At 37.5% G+C, this 26,449-nt stretch overlaps 1 protein-coding gene across 1 annotated transcript; it reads left to right on the forward strand.

Moving 5' to 3' along the window:
- LOC116265638 (NAD-dependent malic enzyme 62 kDa isoform, mitochondrial) lies at positions 1-22,344 on the forward strand. The gene is made up of 19 exons (XM_031646380.2): positions 1-334; positions 1,526-1,622; positions 2,514-2,632; positions 3,549-3,716; positions 5,810-5,938; positions 6,179-6,239; positions 7,751-7,854; positions 7,959-8,042; positions 8,807-8,913; positions 9,643-9,754; positions 14,177-14,290; positions 15,350-15,415; positions 16,700-16,772; positions 16,875-16,961; positions 17,488-17,542; positions 17,631-17,702; positions 17,795-17,857; positions 21,628-21,742; positions 21,863-22,344. The coding sequence occupies exons 1-19, from the start codon at positions 164-166 to the stop codon at positions 21,935-21,937; spliced, it is 1,872 nt and encodes a 623-aa protein (XP_031502240.1). The 5' UTR covers positions 1-163; the 3' UTR covers positions 21,938-22,344.
- Positions 22,345-26,449: the final 4,105 nt, after the last annotated feature.

Genomic DNA, 26,449 nt, shown 5'->3' on the forward strand with positions numbered 1-26,449 from the left:
GAGAGGAGGGAAGTCAAGGACGACAATGGTCCTGGCTGTGGCTGACTGACTGTGTGGGCGCCACCTTCTTCGCCGCGTTTTCCTTCCTGCCGGTCGCCGTCTCCCCCTCGTCTCCTTCACTGTGGGGAGAGAGAGAGAGAGAGAAAGTGGGTGCAGAGGAAGAATGCCTTGCTGCTCGCAAATGACGAGGCTCCTCGCTCGCCGAGGAGGAGGACGATGGGCGGCAGCCTCTCGGATCGGCGGAATTAGGGAGTTCGCCGCCTTCGAGGGCTCCCCCCCCGCCATCGTCCACAAGCGAGGCATTGACATCCTTCATGACCCGTGGTTCAACAAGGTCAAACTCTCTCTCTCTCTCTCTTTCTCTCTCTTTCTTCCTCGGTGAATCTTGGAGATTAACTCCTCTTCATGTTGTGAATTATGGCTAAAGTCCGAATACTGAAGCACTTTTTCAGTGTGTCGATTTGATTAACTTGTGATCGGATCAGCGTTTGGTGTCCTTTCGATCCCCCAACTGTTGAATACTGTGAAATGTGAAGCGTTAGAGAGACCTTGACCGGAATTCGGGGCAAAATGTTGTTCGTTCTTATCATTTAGAGTTTAGATGAACGGTAAGTGATATGCACTGTGGGCTTGTGTGGGATGCTGATGATTAGTCTTGCCGGATTTTCTTTTGTCTATTATTTGTGAGGGGGTTGTTGAAATGGTGGAGGTGGTGATGGATGCATTGGCGGGTCGAGGCCTCTGCATCAGAAAATGGCTGTCAAGTGTCAGTTATTTTAATTCCTCAACGGAATTGAGGCCCATGTAGTCTTTCTGGCGTGTGATTGACAGCATGGGTCTCGTGTTTGCGTTATTTGCAATAAATTGCCGCTAGCGTATTCGTGCGCGTTTGCTCCCTTTGTTTTCCGGCAGACCTCTCACTGCATCTTTCCCCAATCTGTTGTTCTTCTAGTGTTGCATGATTAAATCCGTCTAACTTCCATGTTTTGTGTTTCTTTTTGGTAGGCTTAGCTTCATTCTGTGTTCATGATTTTGTTGTTTGTTCCTATTCATGGGGACTGATTGGTCAGCGTCCGATGGGTCAAAAACATCTTTTACACTCATCTAACACCATGGATCTGTTATGCACAACCTGTTCGTTAGGAATCATGTTTTAATTTATAATCGTGAACTTGATATTTTTGGTCATAAAAAGTTGCAAAATTTGGGCAACTTCAACACATATGAAATTCTTTTTTGCACATTTGCAATGGTATAACGGAAAACCTGCTTTTGTTAAATAATCCATACACATCATCATCTGTAAAGCTTTTTTTTTTTTTATTTGGATTATTTTACCGGCTGCAGCTTTACTGGCTGCAGCTTTACTGGCTTCTTCTACTGTTCAATATTATGATGACCGGTACTAGAGTATCTTGCTCACTGGCATAGCTATTTCATATTTATGTCATATTTTTAGAGTCTTAACATCAGAAATGGCACATGCTTCTTCTAGTAAGTGGTCTGTTTTGCCCTTGAGAAACAGGGGACAGGATTTTCAATGACAGAAAGAGATAGGCTTGATCTTCGGGGCCTTCTTCCTCCAAACGTAATGACTTCAGAACAGCAAATTCAGCGGTTTAGTAAGTAGTGTTTGTTAAACTCCACCATTAAATTGCAAGAGGCTGTTTGCTTTTAGTACATTAGCATAGCTGCTCTATGTCATTTCTTGATCTTCAGTTGGTTCTATACTCCCTGGCTCTTATCGTGTCTTTGGTAAAAATTTAGCTTAAATTCTGTCTATTTTCTCCTTTTATTGCTTGTCCTTTTTCTCTTTGTAAGGTAAAGTGCTTCAAATAAAGATGTCAGTTAGTAGAACAACATCTTAGCTTGACATAATGCTTCACTTCATGCACAATTTTCTAGTTCTTACCAAGCTTCACTGAACCTGACACAGCTTTTTTTAAATATTTCCTAGAAAGTTATGTGCAACTTATTCTTATTTAGTTATTTTTTTTTATGTCTCTTATATTGCTCTTTTATGGATGGCTATATTCTATTGAAATAGCTTAGCTTGGCCCCAGTATCTGTCACATGCTGACATGCACACACATGTCTGGCATGCATGCATACACATGAAATGAACAAAGAAGTCAACATATTCGTGGATGTACGCAGGCATGAATTCCTGCAGCCCTCTACTTTGGTGTCATCCTACAGTAAGGAGTTCTTCACTTGTACCATCTGGGTTTTTTCTACAGCTGCAAAGCTGGCTAAGATGGTTTTTACTTTTAAGCCAGTGACAAGAGGAATACGATTTTGTGGGGAGCTTCATCTCAGCATGACAGCAGTTGTCATTGTTAAGCTTCAAATATGAGAGTTTCTCATAAGCGGAAAGAAGATTACAGTGATTCTGCTGATTGATTTGATACATGCATCTATCAAGCCTTGCACCATTAAAATTTGAGAGAAATGCGACCACCGTTTTTGTCAATATTTTTCTGTGTGCTTATATGTGAATAAACTCTCTGTAGTGGTTGATTTGGAAAGATGGAAGAAAAGTGCAAGGGATGGACCAACTGACACTACCTCTTTGGCAATGTGGCGTATACTTAACAGGTTGCACGATAGGAATGAGACAATGTATTACAAGGTAATAAATTTTGACAGCCTCATCAACAATTTTTGACAAATCTGTTTTAGATATTTTGGTAGTTTGTGTTTGAGGAATAAACCACATGCTACAATTATATGTTCTGATTTTCTAGAAGCACATCTAAGAGTTTAGTAATAATAAAAGAAAATGTCACAGTGTTGTTAAAGATACACTTAGTTTTTGCACTATTAATAAAAATAACCTTCTGTCACTTACACCCAGGTTATCACTAACTTAAGTTGGGTTAATGAGAAAATTGACTAAAGTGTCCTCTATGCAAGATGGGTTCATGGTCATTAGTTTGCAGCAGCATCTTTAAGGCTGTATTTGAGTGGTGGAGAAAACGATTTGAGGCGCAGTGTCTCTCTTTCATGCTCTTCACCAAAAAGTACAAATTCTCCCTTCTTTCTGTCCCCTGGATCATGATGAGGCATCACTCAGTATCCCTTTACATGGTGAAAACACATCCTAGGTATACTCAATAACATTAATAGATGTTTTAACTGCATAAAAATTTGTTAGCTTTCCCTTGTGTCAACATATAAACTAGTTAGGCAAATGTTTTTTCTTTTTCCAATTAATGTTAGAAAGTTACCTAAGTAACTTTTATTTTTTTCTCGAAGTCGACTCAGACATATCTTTCATACTTTTAGAGGCAAATTGGCATGTCATTAACTGAAGTTGATTTGACAGAAATAAACTTATAGGCCTTTTCAATTGACTATAAAAAGTTTGAAGGTCTTTTTGACGATATCAAAAGTTAGGTGTGATTTGTAATTTGACCATAATGTTGGATGTGATTTTGGAAATTAACCTATAATATTAAGCTCTTTTAGAGCTTCATGCATTGGATAATGTTATTGAAACTGATGAGAGCTCTTAACTTGGCATATTCTGTGGTATGTTTTGTCAGGTTTTAATTGAAAATATTGAGGATTATGCACCTATAGTGTACACTCCTACCGTTGGGCTTGTCTGTCAGAAATTCAGTGGGTTGTATAGAAGGCCTAGAGGAATGTACTTCAGTGCGGAAGATCGTGGAGAGATGATGTCAATGGTTTACAATTGGCCAGCCGAGCAGGTGATTGAAATTATGGTGTCAGACAATGGTTTTTCTAGCTATAGTTGGCTATTTTGATATATGCTCTCTTTCTGTTCCCTGTTCTAACCAGATCAATGAGACAATAATTCTAAATCCTAATTGCTAGATTTGTTTACCTAAAATAAGCTTGTTTCCTGTGAAGCATACTTTCCATGGTTTCTGTGCAGCTGAGGTTCAATTGGTCAGACCATGATAGCACCTCTTTCTTTAAAGTTGAAAAGGATCAATAGATAAGATAACTGTAACTGATTCTGGTTATTACTCTTCTAGACTTGATGCTAGTCGTTCTTCTGTAAGAACTCTCTGCAAGATAGTAATGGATTTTCTTTCCTGGGATAATAGAACTTCAGAAGGATGAAATGTGAGTTCTTTGAGTAATGGTATCTGAAACAGATGAAGGTGGATTCTGGTATTCTGAGCCAGTGCCCTTTCTTCTGACCTTACAGATTTTATATTATTTTTTACTGGAGATATATGGCCAATTATACTGGTTGTATTGATAAATGGTGGAAACTTGGATCACATAAATGGATAGGGCCTGAGTTAAATTTGACCAAAGAAAATTGACAGAAAATTAGGTCAGATTGGTTTCCTTCACCAAACAAATATCACATAATGAAAATATATGGATGAAATATAAATAGGGAAGGTAAGACAACAATGTCACAAGGCATGGCTGTACTTTGAGTTCTCAAACTATAAACATCATCTCTAATCATGGCCTGATGAGAATTGTAATCCAATTTCTTGTACTACCGAAACCCCTCAGAGCTTGCCATTGAATGATTAGACAAGGATGGTGATTTTGAGTTCATCAGCAGGAAGCATGAGATTTCATGAAGAATTTAGCATAAAAAAATGTAAACATTTCATTGAGAACTTTGGGGAGTTCCATCATAAAATAGATCTGTTCTTACTTCTTAGAAATTACTCATCAGAGTAGAGATTGAAAGCTACTGATATGTGCTTCTTACTTGATTTTCTTTTCTATTTTCTCTTCTACAAATCATGACGCTGTTGGCTTCCTGGCGCTCCTGATTTGGCCAGGAAACATTTTCCAATACGGGGATCAATGGCACACTATTTATGGTAATGTTCTCATGAAAAAAAGAAAAGGCAAAGAAAGGATAAAAGTAGAGGACAAACCCCTTGCTGAACAGCTAGGTAAATGGGTAAAATTTATTCTTTGCTGAAGTAATATTGGTGAATTTGGAGGGGACCGAAGGAACAAAGAATAGGAAATAAGAAAAGTGTGAGTGTCAAATAGGTTGACATCTGAAAATAAACTTGCTGATTTAGTCCAGAATTAAGTTGTTGCCATACTATGGTGGTATCAATGTGTCAGATTTCAATAATTGTTCATGGGGAGCCAACTGAAGAGAACTCCTACAAAGAGGTGGCAACAAAGATATCTTTTGCTGATAATGGTCAAGCTTACAAGATTCTGTTAAAAACTAAGTTCCTGGTGTTTTATGAAATTTTTCATTTGCAACTTGCAAGAGGACAAGAATAAAATTTATCAGGGGTTCAGGTGTGCTTTAATGCCAGAATGACAAATTGTACTAGTTTTTATTTTTATTTTGTGTTAGTAACTTAGTACCATTGTCACATATATCGTGTACAGGTATTATGCGACAAGGAATTTCTCGGGTATAATACAACAAAGTTGCATATCTCGGGAATATCTCGAGAAAATCTTGGCAAATTTTTAAAAAATTTTAAACATTTTATAAATCCTGAAAATTAATAAAAAATAAAAAATAATTAAAAATACAAAAAATGCTTATAATATGCTTTTTTTTCATGATTTTGTTTTCTGGCGTTTTTCTAAAAGAGTTGTGTCTACTTGCCGTTTTATATGCTTGACTTATTTCTCGCATATGATATGCGTTTTGTTCGAATAATACACGTTGTCTCTGACAATGGTTAGTACTGATGCAATGTCTACAATTTTATTTTCTCTGAAATTCTTATTTTTGTTGCATATCTAGTATCTTTAAAATGGCCTTCTTATATTTTTTTCTGTATCATTTTTTAGTGTTTTTTCATTGTTATTTTTTGTATGTGTTTAGGTTGATATGATCGTTGTGACGGATGGTAGTAGAATATTGGGCCTTGGAGATTTAGGTGTCCATGGCATTGGCATTGCAATTGGAAAGCTAGATCTGTATGTAGCTGCTGCTGGCATTAATCCGCAGAGGGTATGTGCATAATTCTTCTTATTAGGGAGAGTATCTTGAAGTACAGTTTTATTCTGCTCTTACCCATTTTAATTCATTTGTTCAATTGAATTATCAATCTCTTCTCTAGATCTTTGTTTTTTTTTAATAATTAATAAAGGTCTTATGAAACTTTTATAGTGGTTATTACAGCATAAGACTTCTTTAATGATGTGGGTTGGTAATCTTGATCTGATTCATTAAAATTCTTTCCGTGCTTAGGTACTTCCTGTGATGATTGATGTAGGAACCAATAATGAGAAGCTTCTTCATGATCCAATGTGTAAGAGTCTCTTCTTTGCATTGATCTTAGCTGGGAATTTGTTTGGTCTACTGGAGTACCTAGTGGATTTGATGTTAATCAATCAACAGCTACCATCATTTACTTCATAAATCTGTACAGCAAATAGATATTTGTCTACACCAAATTTTAGCATTCTATACTTTGGACCAATATTCAATTTAAAACTGGAAACACTTGCAACATGAATATCTTAAGCCTGTGCTTTTGTCACATTCAGGTTTAATTGATACATTGATTTTTGAAGGACAGAGCAATTCATTAACTACATCCTGTATGAAACTTCAGATATGCTTCATTTAACAGAGGTGGATAAAAAGTTTCATGTAAAACGAGTTTGGGTATCAAAAAGAAAGGAGATGTACTGGAGTGGCTGTAATGAATTAGCACTTGTTGCAGTTTGATGAACTCCACGTAATGCATGCCTATCACCATTATGGTTCCAAGTTTGCATCTACTAAATATTTTGGACTCCTTAGTGCTTTATATATATATATATATATATATATATGTATGTATATATATATTATGTATAGAGACATACACAAACTACACATACTGGGTTAATTGTTTTTTTTATGTGTCCTCCCATGCAGGAAGAAGAACATGGTTTCAAAACTAAAACATGAACTAAAATTACTTGAGCTCTTCCAAAATTAGTGTGCTGACATTATTTTGATAAAACAATGGACAAGAAAAATCCATATTTATCCCTAGAATATAGACTATTTTCATATTCGTCCCTCTCCTTACATGTATCGACAAATTTGTCCCATTTTTTGTACTTAGTCAATCTCTTAGTTGTTAAACTCGCCACTAGCTACTAGTTGGTCCAACTAGTCATCTAGTTGGGCTAGGTGCCAGTCAGCTGGCTAGTCTCTATGTCCAAGTTAGCTAGGCCTGCTTGAGGGTCTTATCAGCAGACTTAGTCGACTTGTCATTTATGTGGGTCCTTCTAAACCAACTCCTTGAAGCTAAATCTTAATAATGAAGGCCTTCTTCTTTTAAAAAATAAATAACAAAAATGCTTGTAAGAAAATGAGTTAATTGAAATCAATGTAACTTCTGAATAGTATACATCCATTTTTCTGTTGACAGCATAATCTCATATACAAATAGGACCAATATCTAACACTCTTTTAATATGAGTCCATGATATTAAATATACTAATGCAGAATTTGATTCACAATATGAGTTGGTTTTGTATTGTTTATGATGTGATTGATCATATTTTGATCTGATAAAAAATAAAATGTGATGTCTTTTTGATATTGTAACTGATATGCGTGTCTATATCTTCCTGACTCTATAGTTGGGCAGCCTGACCAGTGATACTCTGTACCTGCTACTTAAACTCATCTAATCTTGCAACGTTTAATCTGCATTTATGTGTTTGATAATGGTGGTGAAGGTCAAATACAGTTCTGTTTTGTGATTTCAATTATTTGTTGTGAAAATTGTCAGCTCAACTTTATCCTATAGTTGGTTACAGATCTAGGTTTGCAGCAGCATCGGCTTGAAGGGGAGGAATACCTGTCAGTGATTGATGAATTTATGGATGCTGTCTTTACTCGCTGGCCTCAGGTTATTGTGCAGGTTGAATCCTATCATTTTTTTTCTAAATTTTTGTTTTGGATTTTTTTTGTTACTTTTCAATTGAAACATGATACTGGGTTACTAACATGATCTTCTCTTTTTAGTTTGAGGATTTTCAGACAAAGTGGGCCTCTAAGTTGTTGCAGCGTTATAGAAATACCTATCGGATGTTTAATGATGATGTGCAGGTGAGTGACACCATCCTTGTTTGACTGCCTTTGATTTGGTCCATAAATACTGTGAAATTTGATTTTTCTTCATAGAAGAAGTGCAAGGTTGTGCCAATTCCATTCTTACTCAATAAAGTAACAAGTTCATTAGAAGGAACAACTTAGAAGCGAGTTAAACATTTTCTCCTGTTAAATATTTTTTTTTATTATTTCTGCATTGCTGGCATGCCACATAGTATATGAAAAATTGAGAAATTTTGCCAACTTCTTATGCAGGAATCGTTTTATGATTCGAACTACAATTTTTTTGTTCTTTTGTGCAATATGCATTTTAAGATGTTAAAGCTAGCTGTAATGCTGATCATTGCATCATTTGCTAGGACTACCTGACCAACAGTTCATAGTTTTTTCCTAGAGTTATTATTCTCAAATTCAATTCAAATATAATTACTGTTCATTATTCTTATATGGTGATCCTTATCCCTAGTAATATGAATATTCTTCTTGTGCATCTGGTTTTTGAAGACATGCTGTAAACCAAAAAACTCTCAGGCTATGAATGAAATTTGACTGCACGGCAAGTGTATGATTAGGTTTCCTGTGTCTGTCATTTCCACCTTTGCTGAAGTTGATTACACCATTTTTTGGGTTAATCTTTGATCTCTTTTTTTTTTATCTTTCTTCATTTATTTACCTTTGCAAGTTTGTCATCACTGCAGAAGCTTTATGTGATTTGACAAGGTTAGTTTTCTAACTTGATGGAGCTTAATACTACTAAACAGGGAACAGCTGGAGTTGCCATTGCTGGCCTTTTAGGTGCTGTAAGGGCTCAAGGAAGGCCAATGCTAGATTTTACAAAACAAAAGATTGTTGTGGCTGGTGCTGGAAGGTATGACTCATCTGGTTATGTGAATACTTTGTTTGACATCTTACTGATTTGATATTTGCACTTTCTGATAGTCACATTGAGTTTTTGAAGTGCATAGTGTAACCATTTTACTGTTTACTGTTCCCATATTTTTAAGTCAATGGATTTCTGGCTCATTTTCTGCCACTCATGAAGTAGCTAGAGGAACTACTCGTGGTCTATTTTGAGTAAGAGACTAACGTGATCATTATTATGTGAAGTCCAATTATGCACCTTCTTTGGTCACCAAGTTGAATACGTTGCTTATGAGGTGTATGCTAGAATGGGACTTAATATTGTTTGTTCAATCGTGATGCAGAATTGAATTTTCTTAACTTTTGCAGATCTAGTCGTACTGCCTGCACAGTGAACACATAAACATGATCAACATTCATCAAATCAGAGGATTTTTTCCTTATTTGGAACTTGGTATAGCTACTGTTGAAGAGTTTGGAGATAAAACCTTAAGAACCAAACCAAGAATTTCGTATGACAAATGAGTAAAATAATCTATGTAACCAAATAACTAGCACATGACATCAAGATTAAGAGACATGCTTGCCTTATTTGGACTTTGGAGTTATGTAAGACCACCATTGGCAGGCTCTGTGGTAATGGAAATTGGTTTACATTTAAGTCTTCTTTTTGATGTTTTATTTAGTCTCCGCTACACATCTTACATGTTTAAGCATGTTGCTTCATTGTTTGCAGTGCTGGAATAGGAGTTGTTAGTACTGCAAGCAAAACCATGGAAAGAATGCTTGGCAATACTGAGTCTGCATTTGAGAGTGCAAGAAGCCAATTTTGGGTGGTTGATGCCTCGGTATGTTCCTGTTGTAGTTGTGTTTGCCATTCTGCCTTCCACAATCATGTGTTAGCCTTCCAAATTCACTAGAAGCTTACTGAATGGTGCCATCCTCACTCAGTCACTCACATTACTTGTCGCTCAATGTATTGCAAAGGCTAAGAGATTTTAGTGGCTTGTGAAAAAGGATAGAGTTTCTAATATGTTTGTTACTACCGTAACTGATCAATTGAGATCTACTATACATTCCAGATGAAATCCATGAAATTAGGAAAATATTCCTTTGGTTAACATGCGTTTGCATAGGGTTGCTTTGGGATTAGCTGTACCATTCAGTTGTACAAACAAAACATGGTATCCAGATTTAAAATGTCTGATCTGGTGCATGGCTAATGGGTTTGAATAGGAATCTTGATATGTACCTGCTTATGAATAATCTGGCAAGCTGCCAACATAATTGCATCTCATTCATAGCATTTAGTTCCATTGCCTATGCAATATTTTAGTTAATAAGCTTATGAGATTGGATCTTAATAAATTGAAATCCAAATGCTTGTCTAGAAATAAAATACACTAGTTGGTAAGATGTGAACTCCTAAAACCTACCCCACCTGAGCAAGGTTATAAAGCACATGTCGGTGCATGTGCATGTCTGCTCATGCTTGTTTGTGTGTATATGTGCCTGCCAAAAGACCTGGTATTGACCTGTATGCTTTTAGGACTACTTTTCATGTGATATTTTCCTTTTCTTTTTCCTCCTAGATCCACCAAAATTCTCATGCATTTTATGTAAATACATTTTGATTTCATTGCCATGGAACTCACTATGAAGAGTTTCAGAAGGAAAACTGTGGGCTAGTGATTGTATGTACTATGTAGTATGTAGAACAAAAATTGTAAAAATAAATAGGCCATGTATGACCAACTTAGAAGTGAAAAACTTGGAACAATTGACTAAATAGACGTTATTTTTACTAGGAAGATGGCAGGTAGGCCTCCAACCTTTATTAACATAACGCAGAATATAGTTCTTAGGGGGAGGGGAACTATACATGAAACTCGTATAAGGAACCTCAAATGGGGGACCTGAGATTCCGACATCTATAAAAGATCAAACCATGGCAATAAGAGAGAGTCTAACCCCAGTAGGGAGTCAATATATTATGCCCTTGACACTAGATTTGAGATCCGCCATATCTCCAACACTTTTTTTTGACTGCCATGAAGGTGTGCGTCTCATGTTTATTATTATTATTGTTATAGTAATTATTATTATTTGGGGTTGTGGGGAGAGGGAGGGGGAGGGGTTATAAACACTATGTGCTTACAAACATGACATTTCATTAATTTGGGATTTCTCTTTCTTTCACGAGAGAGCTCGTAGAATCCTCACTCAGTCCCTTATCTCTAGATTGCACAGGCTTTTTCTTGAAATGACTGTCCTTCTTGCATTTTAATGGTCCCTTCCTCAGTCTTGAGGGGGTCTTTTTGTGAGGGTGGGCTCTAGTGATGGTGACATCTTCATTGCATGCACTAGCATTAGGCTCAGTTGAGGTGAGGCTTCCTCCACACACACTCCATGGAAGAGACTAACTATAGGGGAGGGATAACATGGTCTGTAAAAGCAGAGCTAGGTTCCTTAACTTTGGAGAGTAGCCAGTAGCCCTACTGTCATATTCAGGCCCAAATCTTCCACCACTTCCATGCTGGGGGCCCGAGCTGGAATGTGCACCGGGGTAGATTGAGGAGGATCGATGTGTATAAGATAATCCTATTGATTATCACTGCTAAGGATATGAAAGTGATTTGACTGATATCTTATTTGTTTCCTTTGATTAGCTTGTTTCTTGTTTTTATTCTTGACTGTCCTCACCTTCGAATGCCCATCATCTTGAGCCTCACCCTCCCTATGAGTTACTTGCTGGACTTCACATTTAGTAATCAAATGCATAGTAGATCCACAATGCACACAACGTTTAACCTAGCTTCAAACTCTATAGACTGAGAAAAAACTTGATCAGCTTCTATCCCCATTTTGAACGTTGAGATTGCTCTATACCATTGTCTCAAATATCGGCGAGGTTTTTCTCGGGTATTTTTTGGCAAAGCTACTTTTTTGGGTAAAATTTCAACAATTATTAAAAAGATAAAAAAATCATAAAGAACCTTAAAAGATTCTAAAAACTAAAAAAATATTGAAATCTTGGGAAAAATTGTGATTTTTTCGTTTTGGCGAGATTTCCAAATCTAGTGACCTTTTCCTTATTTTTTCATTTTATTTGATTTTCTTGTAAATATCATAGATTTTTAAAAATCTCATGATGTCTGTGACACTGGTTCATACCCAATTGGAACTTGGATTTGTATACAAGCAAAGCTGTTCTCCTACTCCCACATGCATTGGTCAGACCCAATAAATTTGGCCATAGTCAGTTTGGCAATGTCTGTAAAATGCCACCATTCCATAGTTCAATAGGAAATTTAGGTAAGTGAATCTAGATACGCACCTAGCTTGTGGCCTTCACCTTCAACAGCCCACTTGGTTACCATCAGTTTGCCACCAGAGTTTGGCTACCAATTTTCCGTGCACTAGATTGAAGAATGGTGTTGATCTCGTCATCTGATGCCATCCTCATAAGAAATTCCCTCTCCCAATCGTTGTAAATCAGAGCAATTGGAATAATGGAATTGCAGCCACATCTTCTAGAGAGACTGAAAAATGTAAGAATAGTCCAGGCCATTCCTGCAACTACCTCTCGATAACGCAGCGATTGCAGTGAAGTTGAACTAATGGGCCATTTCATGATAAGCTAGTTTGGTATAAGTAATACTTTCTTCCTTTCACATGCACACACAATTAAGGGAGGAATGGCAAGGTCCGATGCCATGTGCAAACATCCAACAACTGCTACCCATGATTTCCTCATTATGCTTTCACCATATGAACCCTTCATATCTTCACATCTAGGCTTCATTGCAGGTCCATATTTATAGGTGTTCCCTTTTCACCCTCTTCCTTTTTGTCCTCTCTTCCTACAATAGGAACCGTAGACTGTGCTTATCCCAAGTGGATCTTCCATTTGAGCCCACTGTCTCTGTGTTTTTTGTTTCCATTGCAAGATAGCATTCCTCACCCAAACAGTTAGTAGGAGGAGATTGATCACCCTCCAATGGATAACCATTGCCCTTTGATTCAACGTCCATGTTATGTTATCAAATTCTCTAGGCGCAGCATGGGCGATAATGCCTAGGCACACTTAGGCGACTATTAATTAATTATGACTGTATGTATTACATACAGAAATATTTTATTTATGTAAGATGATATATCAGATTGTCGTATATAACTTAACGTATATGTTAAAAAGTGTGGAAAACAGCCATTATACAGAAATGATATGATGAAAACATCCATTATACAGAAATCATTTGATATGATGACATCAGATTTCTCATAAAAAAACACTCAAAGATTTTTGGAAGGTACCATAGGATGTCAATATCCTAATCCATTACCAAATTAAATGTCTGGCATGTGTATTTCATAGGGAAACTGAAAATTATGAAATCACCACGTATATCAGTCAATATAAACAAATAAACTAATAATCAAATGAGAATCATGCATGTTAAATAAAAAAAAGTTCAAAATCTTGAACTTACATTTTTGTGAAAACCAACCTTTCATATTTAGAAAATTTTAATGTTGTTACTATCAAATAACAGTTACAGAAGGAAGACTATCTCTTTTGTGTTCCACAACTTAAAAATGTGTGCACCAGACCAATCTCCAGTAGTACTTGAGTCTCTAAGAACCCCACTGAGTCTATTTGGCTTCCATGGACTAGGGTCAGGCACACCTAGTTGCACCTAGGTGCGACTAGGCATGAGCCTAGGTGCACCACTAAGTGCTGGACTTAGGCAATGCAGGTGAAGCAGAACCTAGGTGTCACCTAGCTGTGTGCCTAAGCGACACCTCAACAACATAGCATCCATGGCTAAGGCTCCACCCAAGGGGGTAAGAGAACCCTAGGTTTGGGTTAAGCTGCTTGAATTGCCACTTCCAGCACCGTTCAGTTAGTCAAAACAAAACTTTTGTGACGCTTATACCGCTCTAGTATAACCTAATAATTCTAACAGAATTACTGTTGTGACAATGTTCTGAATTCCAATAGAAAAATGAATATATGTACGTGTTCATTTTATAAAAAATGTTCAAATCATTAACATGCTATACTTGTTTTGTATGTGGTGTTCAATTTATCTTGTTCTCACAACCCAGTTAACTTTGTTTATATGCTTGAAATTTGTTATTTTTCTGTTAGCCCACAAGTAATGAGGTTGATGTTGATTACTAATGGCTTAACTTTGTGATGTAAGACTATGAATGCATGGGTGGTTGCATGGAGCTGGAATTAATGCAATAATTGGAAAATGCAGGGTCTTCTGACTGAAGAACGCAAAAACATAGACCCTGATGCTCGTCCATATGCTAAAAGTCTGAAAGAAGTGAGCCGCTATGGCCTGCAAGAGGGTGCAAGCCTCATTGAAGTGGTAGGCTCTATTATTTTTCTTTGTTGGGAGGGATGGTACATTTTATATTACCAAATTGACGTCTTGTTAAAATTAATTTAGATGCAGTTGCATATGTGGGGTTGATCCTCTTGAAGGCAATGGACATACATAGAATAAATCGTTATATTATGCACATGCTTCAGTTATTTCTTACTGCAGTCCTTTTCTGTTAAAAAAAAAAAACTTGTGACCTAGGCTTTGCTGTTTGAAGCATTATTCATTTCTGGAATATGAATTAATGAGTGATGTTACTTCTTATGTACTTTCTTTAAATCTCATGGGCTTTTGATTGCATTTACTCGTGCATGTGTCTATATGTGCCTTATGTCCAACTTTGATGCCTTTTTGTGTCGAAGCCTTCATTCATCTCCAGGATTGATCCTCATACGGGTGTACTGGTGATCTAAATTCTCATCTATTTTCCTCAAATTCGAATATGCATTCAACCGTCTTCTCCACTGGACTTCATGTTGTGACTTACCAATGAATAAATTGCTCATCATTGACAAAATGTATGAAACTACAATTGTATGGTTAATAGAAAAGTGGTAAACATGAAGAACCTTATTCTGATCATACATGACAAATGTGAAAAACTAGCAGGACTTTGATCTGGTTGGTATTGTACTACTAAGAACAAATATGGTGGTCTTCCATTCTTGTAACATAATGGGAAGAAGTTATACATCAAGAAGATTGAAGATTTCCATGTGCTTAAAATGCCTGCTATTAAAACTACCAATTTTCTCGTTGGATCTTTTCTGATGGCTATAGCCATGCTTTGTGTTCAGAATAAAATTTTCCAATTCTTACTTGCTACAGCCTATAATTCTGACAACTTTCATGCATTTAAGAATTAGCAGTCAAGTGTTGCGATATTTGTGCTGTAGAGGTTTGTGAATACACTTACCAGGCTATGGTTCAAATATGTAAATGATAATCGGCAAGCTTTATTGCTAGTTTTTATTTTCAGTATTTTCTTTTGCCAATTGCTGTTCATGCTCATTGACAGATTGTTCTAATATGTTGCAATACAAGGTTAAAAAGGTCAGGCCAGATGTCCTACTTGGGCTATCTGCTGTTGGAGGACTGTTCTCTACAGAGGTACAATGCTGCTCAGTCTAACTACCAAGTTACTGGACAGCACGCATTCTTCATCGTTATGTTATTCTTCAATATTAAAAATGAAACGTTATTTTTGCGTTTCCCTCATGAGCTGTTAAATCACATGCCAAACATGTTCCTTTTCTCTATTATCTTTGCTGTGATTCATGTCAAATTCTTTCAGTAAGATTGTCTTTTTAAGGATCGATTTCAACAGATGCTAGCAGCATTCACCTTTTGCTTTTCGTGTCATTGGCATTAAACTTTTTTATATTCATATGTTCTTATATTTCTATGCTTGTTAGATGTAACCTGGGCATCTTCTGTAGCTAAACCAGAGGATGTTATGTAGTGCAAATTCTACATGCAATATGCTTGAACTTGGAGTTCATAAACCCAGCTTCACCAATTCATCTCTGTCCTTTTGAATATGTTTAAGAAAGCTGTAGGCTTACCTTCGTTTATGCTTTTGAACTTGAGAAATTTTCTGATTCTGGACACCCTGCATTTGAAGAGGTCCACCTCTCCTGAAGCAACATCAGACGGTAACAGATAATAGTCAGGGCCATCTCTTACATCACGATACAGTTGCTGTAAGCATATGGCTATTTAAGAGATTATGTATGGTCCTAAACAAGGTTTAGTTGGAAGATAAATGACCAGCATATGCAAGCAGATACAGCATATAGTTAAGCATTCCTGGTCCATCTTCAAAGTATAGCACTTAATTGATGAAATCTTGTCTTGCAAATGCATATAGCTTTTGCTTCTGTTTCTCTGGCTTTTGGCAGTGCGTCAGTGCCTCTATATGAAGGTGGGGTCTGAAAGCTAAAAATACTGTTGCTTCAATTTTCTTTTTTAGTCTAGTTTTATTTTTATAGCCCCTTCATGCCATGTACGTAGTCTTAGGGGTTGGTTTGCTTCCATATTGCTTTATTTTTCCCCTGTTCTATCTCATGAGGTATTTAATCGATGGTCCTATTTGGATCTTGTGGTATCTCTATGACAACTTGTCTGTCATACAAATTCAGAAGCCAAAGTAATGATTTCACCTCTATTACCTTTTCATTTACTCCTGAATTACTATATAGGTAATGAGTCACTTGTTGCTCCTCAGCAGAGTAGTTGCTGGTTAAAGGTTGTTGGGCTAAACAGTACATCCATGATCCTTATATTGCTGATGAGTGATGATTCATAAGCTCTTTTTAAAAGAATTTGGATAATTAATGAACTGAATTTACCGTTTTCTCACCTACAATTTGATGGCTCTATTGATGCTTACAGGTGTTGGAATGCTTGAAAGATTCAACTTCAAGTAGGCCAGCAATATTTGCAATGTCAAACCCCACAAAAAATGGTTTGTAAGGACATAGTACATACAAGCTTTTTATAGTTCTACAGCTTTGATATAATTCACAATTCTTGGGTTCTTGAATTGGCTCTGTGTTCCTTGTGAAAGCTGAATGTACCCCAGCGCAAGCTTTCTCAGTTCTGGGGCCAAATATTATTTTTGCAAGTGGCAGTCCATTCAATGACGTGAATCTAGGTATTTGACCCTCTCTCTGTCTATACGTATCTGCATGCTTGTGTGTATGAATTATGAAAGTTGTATATATGCATGTTAAAGTTGTTGACAGTTGCTTCTTCTAAAATCCAATTAATATGAACTTGAGCATGCATTTGGTATATGTATGGTTAATGCCCGAGAAACACATGAAGGAATTCTTGTAATAAAGTTGTTAGGAACTTAGGACATCCAATCATCCTATTGCTTGTACAGTGTCTCATTTGTTAACTTTTAATGTTCCCAGGGTTATCTGCCAAATTGAACCACATAGATGATCTCATGATGGTCATAAGATCTTTCCTATATCACTTCTTTAATAATTCTTTTAGTTATTGGAGTTATCAGAATATGGATGTTTGATTTTAAAATTCTTACAAGTGTTTGCTTTGTTGCTTCTATAATGTTAAATTTCCGAAAAAGAATGTTTCAAATTTCTGAAGCTAGTCCCATATACATTTATGGTTTCTCTTCTGCTGACAATTGGACTATGTTAACCGCTGACCAGGAGATGGACAAGTTGGCCACTGTAACCAAGGAAATAACATGTACCTGTTTCCTGGGTAAGTTTCATTTATTATTTGAGTTTATGTGAGCTTGAAAATTCTTATTCTTGTTTACTTTTTGACACCTATTTCCTTGAAACCCTAGGATTGGCCTGGGCACTCTTTTGTCTGGTGCTCGGATAATATCTGATGGGATGCTACAAGCTGCTGCGGAAAGGTAATGTTTTTGAACACTTTTGTCCCAGAATTTGAAGCTACTTTACTATGTACATCCTGAGTGTCATGAATTTTTCGTCTTGATCACCACAGCTTGGCTGGATATATGACAGAGGAAGATGTTCAGCAAGGGATTATATATCCATCAATATCCAGGTATGCTAGCAAATAATAGAGACCATAGTGATTGTATGGGAGCTTGTTTTTAGCTTGAATATCTAGATTATTTGTGTTAAGCTTTGGGAGATTTTCTTTTCTAAAAACTTAAATAATCTGTCATTATGAGGCATGGGTGAAGTTAGGCCATTACCTATTGCATCTTGGGTCATAAGAGCTGCCCCCATCCCTTCTCATTAGGTTAGACCGTTAGAATTAGCATCTGCAAATATAAATTGTAATTGTTGGCAGCTGAACCCGATCAAGAAACTGTCATCAGTAATCTTTCCCTAATTTCTAAAACTCCCTCAGTTCCCCTTCTGTGGGTTCTTTTTTTCCCGCTGTTTTTTTTATTCTTCGGTAAGGTTGCAGGATTCAACTTTTAAAGGAATAACAAACCACACAAATAGACAAAAACAATTTTTAAAAGAAGATACCAAACATGTTATCCTTGGTTGCATGCAATGATGCAATCAGTTTAATTTCTTTTATTTTTTCCACCATAAAATAATCTACATGACATGCCTGTTGCAAAATTGTAAGTTTTCAGAGTACATATATATTCTTTATCTTAAGACAAACCCTTTCATATTTCAACATACAAAACTGCCTTTAGCACAATATTCAAAGAAACTAGGAGCCTGGATTTGAACCGGAGCTAGCTAGATTGGTAGGCTCAAGATGTTTCCTGTTTCTAAATGGAAAGAATGACTTTCTTGAACTAAATGAAAAGAGATTAAGAAGCTAGAATAACTAAGCAATGATGTTACACACACACACACACACACACATATGAACATACATATATGATCCTTGGATTCAGCTGGATCGGGATCCAGATGGCCAAGGATCCTCCAACTTGGGCCATTGGATCTGAAGAAGTAGGATGGCCCATGATCTCTCTCTCCCATGCACTAGCATCGTGCACTGCTTCTTGAGCTCGTAGAGGATAGCCTTGTGGGGTTCTCCTGCTTGGAGCCCCTTACTACTGGCATGCTCACCATCATTGCACACACAACCACTGCCCCCATCCCTGACTGCTTGAAATTGACCCTGCTGCTACCAAAAACAGTTGAGCCCTTCAATAGTGCATCCCCACCACCTCTAAACCCTAAGCCCCCGAACTACATTTGTGCTCCATCCAAGCTAGGCTCTGGATACAGCCTGAACTTATCAAGAAGCCTTAAGTATGTAGAGCAGTAGAGGTATTCAATCACTTCTTCCCTCGTACGTCCTTGTTCTGCCACTGCCACCTCCCAAATCTGGCCTAACCTTGACAGATCAATGAGCTCCTCCTCCTTCCGAAATTTGACCACCATCACCACCTTCTCCTCTAAAATTGCTCATTTGTATGGTCTGATGAAATTCCTCACCAGCATATACATTGTTGTAGGGGTCATCGTACTCCTCAGTTCATCTCTTGAGAACCCTTCCTTGATGGCCAGAAAGTGATGTGTTTGCATCAAGGGGTGGTAGGTTGGCTGGAGAGCAGCAAATAGGGAATGGTGGGATGGCTAGAAGGAGCAGTGAGCAGGGGGGAGAGAGAGAGAGCCGATATGGGCTGACTAATTTTTTAGATTGGATGGCCCAGGACGGAGGAGTATCCCCACTTGGCTGAATCGGGTATATATATATATATATATATGGAGAAAATTTGCCTACCTATGCCAAGCATTTGGCATGGGGGTTATGTTCCCCTTGGACCGTCCAATTATTTTGATCGGATTCTCCAACTTTAAAGCAATTAAAGAAAAAAAAGCTGGTGGGTGTCACCGATGTCACGAAAGAGAAGAAGAGGTGGGAGGGAAGGGTGACAATTTTCTTTAAGCCGGGGGTGGGCAGTTGCCTTCCTCAATGCTACTGGGGATGGCTCGACTGGCTGTCATAGGATGCCTCATTGTGCTGCCCCCAAGGGCATCAAGAGAGGCTATGTAACACTTGTTGGAGTTTGCTTGTGACCTTAGGTCAACCATGAGGCTCTATCGGGCATTGCTAGAGCCAGGGGAAGGCGACCACCTTCCCCCATGAACATCCCACAGTGTCGAGGTATCACTTCGTCTTTTTTTTTTTTTTTTGGGAAGCACCATTATCTTATCTTTAAGATCGAAAAGTGTATGAGTTCTATGCCCTCTAGGAAAAGGCATCAGCAATGCACCTGCTGCTGTGTCATCTTTTTTTTAAATGCTAATGAATCTGGCCCATCCAAACCCTCCGGTTCTTGGCTGGTGGGGGTATAAGCTATGTCCCATGGTGCTCCTAAAGAGCTGCGGCACCTGCATTGACACGAGTCGGGTGTTGGTGTGGCTTCAACATGGCACGTCCACTGTGGTCACCTGAACTAGGCCAAGAGTAACAATTTAGATGCACACCTGATTAAAAAAATGTTTATAATGACTAAAATGTAAATAATAAATGAATAAGGCTATTAAATTAATTAACTATATAATTGATTTTACATTTATAATAAAGGATGTTATATATATATATATATATATATATATATGTTTGTGTGTATATATATATAAATATATGTGCTGAAACAATATGCACTTCTCATTTTTAAATCGAACTTTATAACTTGAAGAACCTAAGATTGTTGCAGATGAAATGGCCAGACAACCAAATCTAATTTCATGGTCCTACACATACATATGCGTTGCTAATTGAAAATTGATTTTGGGGGGGGGGGGGGGGGGTGGAGCGGGGATGTAGGGAAAAAAAAAAAAAAATATATATATATATATATATATATATATATATATATATATATATATATATATTGATAACTCAGTTTCATTAGGTTTAATTTTGGAGGTCATTTATGGTATTATACGGAACACAAGGATGCCCATATCACTAACACGGACAAACATAAATTCAGAATAATTTATGTATTCTCCCCAACCTTTTTGTATAATTACATGGGTGCTCTTGAAATTTGAAGTTCTACAAATGTATGGTTAAGTAGACAATTCTAGCTTGACAAATTATCACTGTTATTGATTGTAATAAAGATCATAGTTAATTATTTATATATACGAAATACAATCAATTATTCTTACCCTTGATATGTCTTCCTTTCTTTTTGTTTTCCAAACATTAGATATGACTTTCACCTTTTGTTATGTGTTCGTAGATGCTAAATATGCTTTTCTTATTTTAATCACAGTTCATCCAAATATAAATATAAATAAATAAATAAATATATATATATATATATATATATATATATATATATATATATATATATATATATATATATATATATATATATAGGTGGAAACAACCAATCCATAAACACAGCCACACGATGACTATAAAAATCTAGTCTATATATATATACACGATTTTTATAATCATTGTGTGGCTGTGTTTATGGATTGGCTGTTTTCCACCATATATAGGAACATACATATGGCCATACAATTGCATACTTCACGCATTTGAGAAAATATGCTCTGGTTCTGGACTGGTCATTTGATTATGTTTTCTTCTTGTGTTGATCTGCCATGAAATGTTAAGTTTTAATCAACATTAGTATCTAATTCATGTTTTATTGTCTTGGTTCATCCATGCCTGCTACATCATAAGTGATTCATCTTTTGATTAAAATAGAAGAATAAATCCTCACAATAACGACTATGTACTATAATTGATCCAGAACATCATGTTGAAGTTATATGTAGCTAGCTGAAAAAGAAAACCTTTTTACTGGAAGAGTTGTATTAGTGGCAGTAATAAAATTGCTCTTCTGTATGCTTGTGAAACAGAATACGTGACATAACCAAGGAGATTGCTGCAGCAGTGGTGACTGAAGCTGTAAAGGAAGATCTTGCTGAGGGCTACAGGGGCATGAGTGCTCGTGAGCTGCAACGGATGTCGAAGGTCTCTCTCTCTCTCTCTCCCTCCCTCTTTGTGACATAGATGGACACATGCACTCACTTAGCTAATCATTCACACGCATGCAATTGTTCATGTTTCATCACATTATGGAGTCCATTGCAGGCTGAGATTGCATCCTTTGTGGAGAAGAACATGTGGAAGCCAATTTATCCAAACCTGGTTTTCCAAAAGTTGTGATAGCGTTAATTAATTTCCTTGGCTTGGATCAGCCCTTCCCGGCGATTAACTCAATATGGCAGTGGAAGCAATTTATGAATTGCCAAATTAGACGCATCTTACTTGAAGAACTGTAGAATCCAAGAATGTGGCGCTGTCATTTTTCCACAATCTGTGAGTTTTGTAAGCTACTATTTCTTAATTATATATTAGGCCAATCACAAGATTTCAGCTATGGTTCTTCATCAGTCTGTTGGGTTAGGCAGCTGGACTGGTTGGAGTTCTGTGCAGTGCAGCATCCTGAGGGATCTTGTGTTGGAATGGCCATGCTTGGCTGTCTCTAGCCAAGCTCATGGAACATATTATGCTCCATGTGAATGTAACTGCATTACCTGTAGCTTTATTATGCAAGTCTCAAATTTGGCACATACTTTTGTGCATTTCTTAGTGTTTTGCTTTGTGTTTGAATTATCTGTGCTTTCTTTTAATGCTTTCCTTGATTCATAATAGTGAAATAGGTCACCAGTTATATGTTTTTCAGGTAAGAAGCAATCTTTTTTTCTTTTCTTTTTTTCATGGAAAAAAGTACAATGTTTCAACAAATGTTCATTTGCCCCAGGGTTTTAGGTGTATTGCGTCTTGGTCTGGTCTTTGGCATATCCATAGGCTCACGATGCATGTGATCTGATCCTCGCGCACCATCCTTCTGCAGCAGATGAGTCTGGCACTCTTAATGCAGCAAAGGGGGTGCCTTTTTTGCATCTGCAAAACCAAAGGAAAAGAGCTGCCTCTCAGATAGAATGTGAAGGAGGTCCTCTGTGGTGGTGTCTGTTTCAGTTTCTTTTCTTTAACGGCTCCTCGAAAGAAATTTCCCTCTGAGAAAAAAGTAGACCCGTTTATTAAATGCAAAAATTTCATTCTCCTTATGAAAATAAAACTGCCTTTCCATGAAGTAATAGTTCTATCGGTATCTCTTTCACGAAAAAGAGCCCTCTCATGGGTGAGGTGTTTAATAAACCACCTTAAAATTTCCTTCCCAAGTGAAGCAGGCCTAGTGGATTCGATGTCAATTTGTTGTTCTTCGGTGGAATGTTATATCGTAAATGAAGAACTAATCCTCATTCAAATAAAAAATTATAGTTAAGCTGTTGTTGATATTTTGGCTACTAACATAACCTATTAGACGGAGATGAGCAGTGGAGATGAACCTCTGCCGTGGCTTAGACGATTTATACTTACCGAACCCGAAATATGCGGTAGGCAAAAGAGTGAGAAACTTTTCTATGTATGTCATTCCTATAGCGGACATCGCCACGAAACATGGGATGACACCATTTTACAATTGATGCAACATCATAAAGCACCCCGGGTCCAGTGATCATGCTTGCATGTGATATCTGGAAGTTGCCTGTGTTTGTTGAAATGGCTCAGTTAGATTCGTGCCTTTCCTTTTTTAGATTCATGAAAGCAGCTTCAAACGATGGGTAGACATGCATGGTGGATAGTGGACATATTCAAGGAGACGCAATGTCAAGATTATATCAGTGATGACAAGATCTTGACAACTAAAATATTTTTTTTATTCTCTTTATTAATGCTTAACAGCGAGCATTGATGAACAGAACGACACAGAAAGTTGTTTAAATTGTTGTAATCCGCACTAAAAAATGTGTATATATATTGATTGATTGAAGTTTTTTTAAAATATTATTTCTGGTGCGGCCTATGTCTCGTGTCATGTCTGGTAGCAGTCAGGCGAAGGGAGGAGCACCGCCTGTAAAGGAAGATCGAAAACATGCTGCAACTCGTCTCACATGTGAGCAACTTCTTGCTTACGCTTGGGATCTTGGATCGACCAAAGCTTGCTCACACCAATGAAAGACTGTGGGCATCCATTGCCATTGACAATTTAAGAACGATGAAGTTGTCGACGGCAAGCGGGCGTTGTAGACGACAGTAAACGGATCGCCAAGCTGAGAGGCCATGGCGATTGGACATACGAAGTGGCGAAAAAATGCGATCATCCCCATCATCGGATTCTAAACATGCGCTACGCACCATGACCAAATGCGGATAGAAGCCCAAATAAAGAAAACAGAGAAGGCACGAGCGATTATCTCCATCGTCGGATTCTGAACCTGCAGTACCCACCATGACCAAATGCCGCCAATCAGTTGAATGCCCAAATAAAGGAAACAGGGATGGCTGGAGAAGAGGATTGAAGTCCGTCGTTTCGACTGGCTTTTCGGCACCTAATTCGTCGGTCAGGCTGTTGGGATTTGAGAAGAATGTGAAGAAGCAGTAATAAAACTGCCAAACCAATGTTTGGAACTTTGAGTAGCTTCGCTGCAAGCGTCTCCGTGGCCAACTTGTCGCCAATCAACTTCGGGCTCCTTCTCAGAGCTGCCGGAAGTTGCTTGGCCGTCCGTGCTTCATATCCATAGAATTATCAGAAGAGTTATGTACCCATCCTCCGGTTGGTTGTTTTCTCCTTTAAAAATTTAAAACAAATTTGGATGAAAATTACTCAATAACGTATTGACAAAGAACGGCCTACTTATTTCGATGATTACATATAGTCGTTTAAGTTTACGAAATAACTCACAATCACAAGCATCGCAAAGACATCAAAATGTAAGTAGAATTATTTTGTTCCTTGCAAAGGCAGAGTCTCCTTATGCATTAAAGGTTTTGACAGAAAACACTCTATTTTTGTAGGCAGTCTCTCTAGCAGATTTTGGTTTTCCTTTTTGGGTGAGCATGAAGACCCACCGCCCAGTTGAAGGCTGAATCTCTCGCTCAATCTCTAATACAATTTTCTTTTAAATGTTATTTAGAGAGAGAAAGAGGTGAAGTGATGGAAAGATCAATTGGAAAAATGTGGTCAGAGATGTTTTTTGAAGAAATCCTTTTTCTAATTAGGGGTAAAATGGCTTTTTTTTGTTCATTTGTACCATTTTCGTTCTAGTGTTCGTCAATTATGTATGAGTAGTTATTTGTAAATGTCCAAAACTTTAGCAAAGCAGTTTGCATTAAAATATTAGGTTACATGTAAATTCCTCAACAATTTAATGAGTGGGTAGTTGACAGTGCTTCCAGTATCATATCATAACAAATAATCTTCCTCGATGGGTTGTCAAGTTTGTGGAGCCCCTACAACTGCCGGCTCTCATCAGCTCAAGGAGAGGTCAGGCTGTATCTGACATCATGAGTCTAATATCTATATTTATCTAATTAATTCATAGCCACATCCATGACTACGAGGACACTTTTCCATGTTATGCTGTTAACATGGAAAGATATATTGGAATGTTTTATTAGAAGGACATTTGATTTTTGCCCTTATAAGGGTCTTCCCTTCAGCTAACAAGGGGCATTTTGGTCATTTTCAGCTCATAACACGTGGCTTTTGCTGTGACTACGCATGCATGCCATGTTCAATCTCTCTCTCTCTCTCTCTCTCTCTCTCTCTTTTCGTTTTAATTTCGCCGCCTCTTGCAATGGAAGGCTTTGAAGTTATATGTGTAGAGCTTTCTTTATCTTCAACCCATTGATCATAGAAAACAATGCCCATTGATCATAGAAAACAATGCAATTGACACGAGAAGCGAGTGATATTCCACATGCCGTTTCATAAACATTCTCTAACAGGAGCCATATATTCTGACTTAGAAATCTCGGAAGAATAACCTCAAGTACTGATGTTACTGTAAACCTTATTCCATGGGCCGTTTGCCATCGAAACAGTAACAATTCAGCAATACATGCCCAATAGAGGTTGCCAAACCCGTGTTTATTCGACCCTGCAATACCATGTGCTTTGGTGCGCTTAAAAACATGGGCCATCTGTGATTGGAGCACCACCATGGATTCTTGCTCCCAATCCTCCAATTATACCCATATTAAAGTATAGCTTGTAGTTAGTGCCCCATAGAGACGAATGAAAAACAAAAAGAAGGGCAACTATAATATCCACTCTTGGTATATAAACGTATGAATGGCAATTGAATCTAGCGAATATCCCATTCCCTGCCAGCCTCAATCAGATCAATCAGTTGCTGCTAGGTGACAGAACCAGGCCTCACTTCATAATTTGCATCTTGGTTAAGTAACAATTCTGTGTGTGTGTTTTTCTCTCTTATGGAGCTCCTCTCTCTCTTTCTTTGTCTTTCTCTAAGTTTCAAATAGCAGCAAATATATAGCAGAACTACTTAACCCCACCCGACATAGACCTACTGAATAAGATATGGACAGCAATGTTCCTCTAAGAAGAACCACAACAAGTTAATGAACGTAGTAAGAAGATTGTTGCATGTGAGCTTACCTCTGTTAACTCTGTAACTCCAATGATCCTTTTGAATGGTTTACTTTGCCTTCTTCCACGCAAGATATGATGCACCACCCGGTTTGAAGAAACAATTGGGCGACAGAAACACAGATAATCGCATGAACAGAAAAGTAAAGGTACGGGATTCTATCACAGGAAGCTTACTGTCTAAGCTGTTTTCTGATGACTCAATTGGTCTAATGGAC

The sequence above is a fragment of the Nymphaea colorata genome, chromosome 12 (assembly GCF_008831285.2).
Source record: "Nymphaea colorata isolate Beijing-Zhang1983 chromosome 12, ASM883128v2, whole genome shotgun sequence".
Classification (NCBI taxonomy): Eukaryota; Viridiplantae; Streptophyta; class Magnoliopsida; order Nymphaeales; family Nymphaeaceae; genus Nymphaea; species Nymphaea colorata.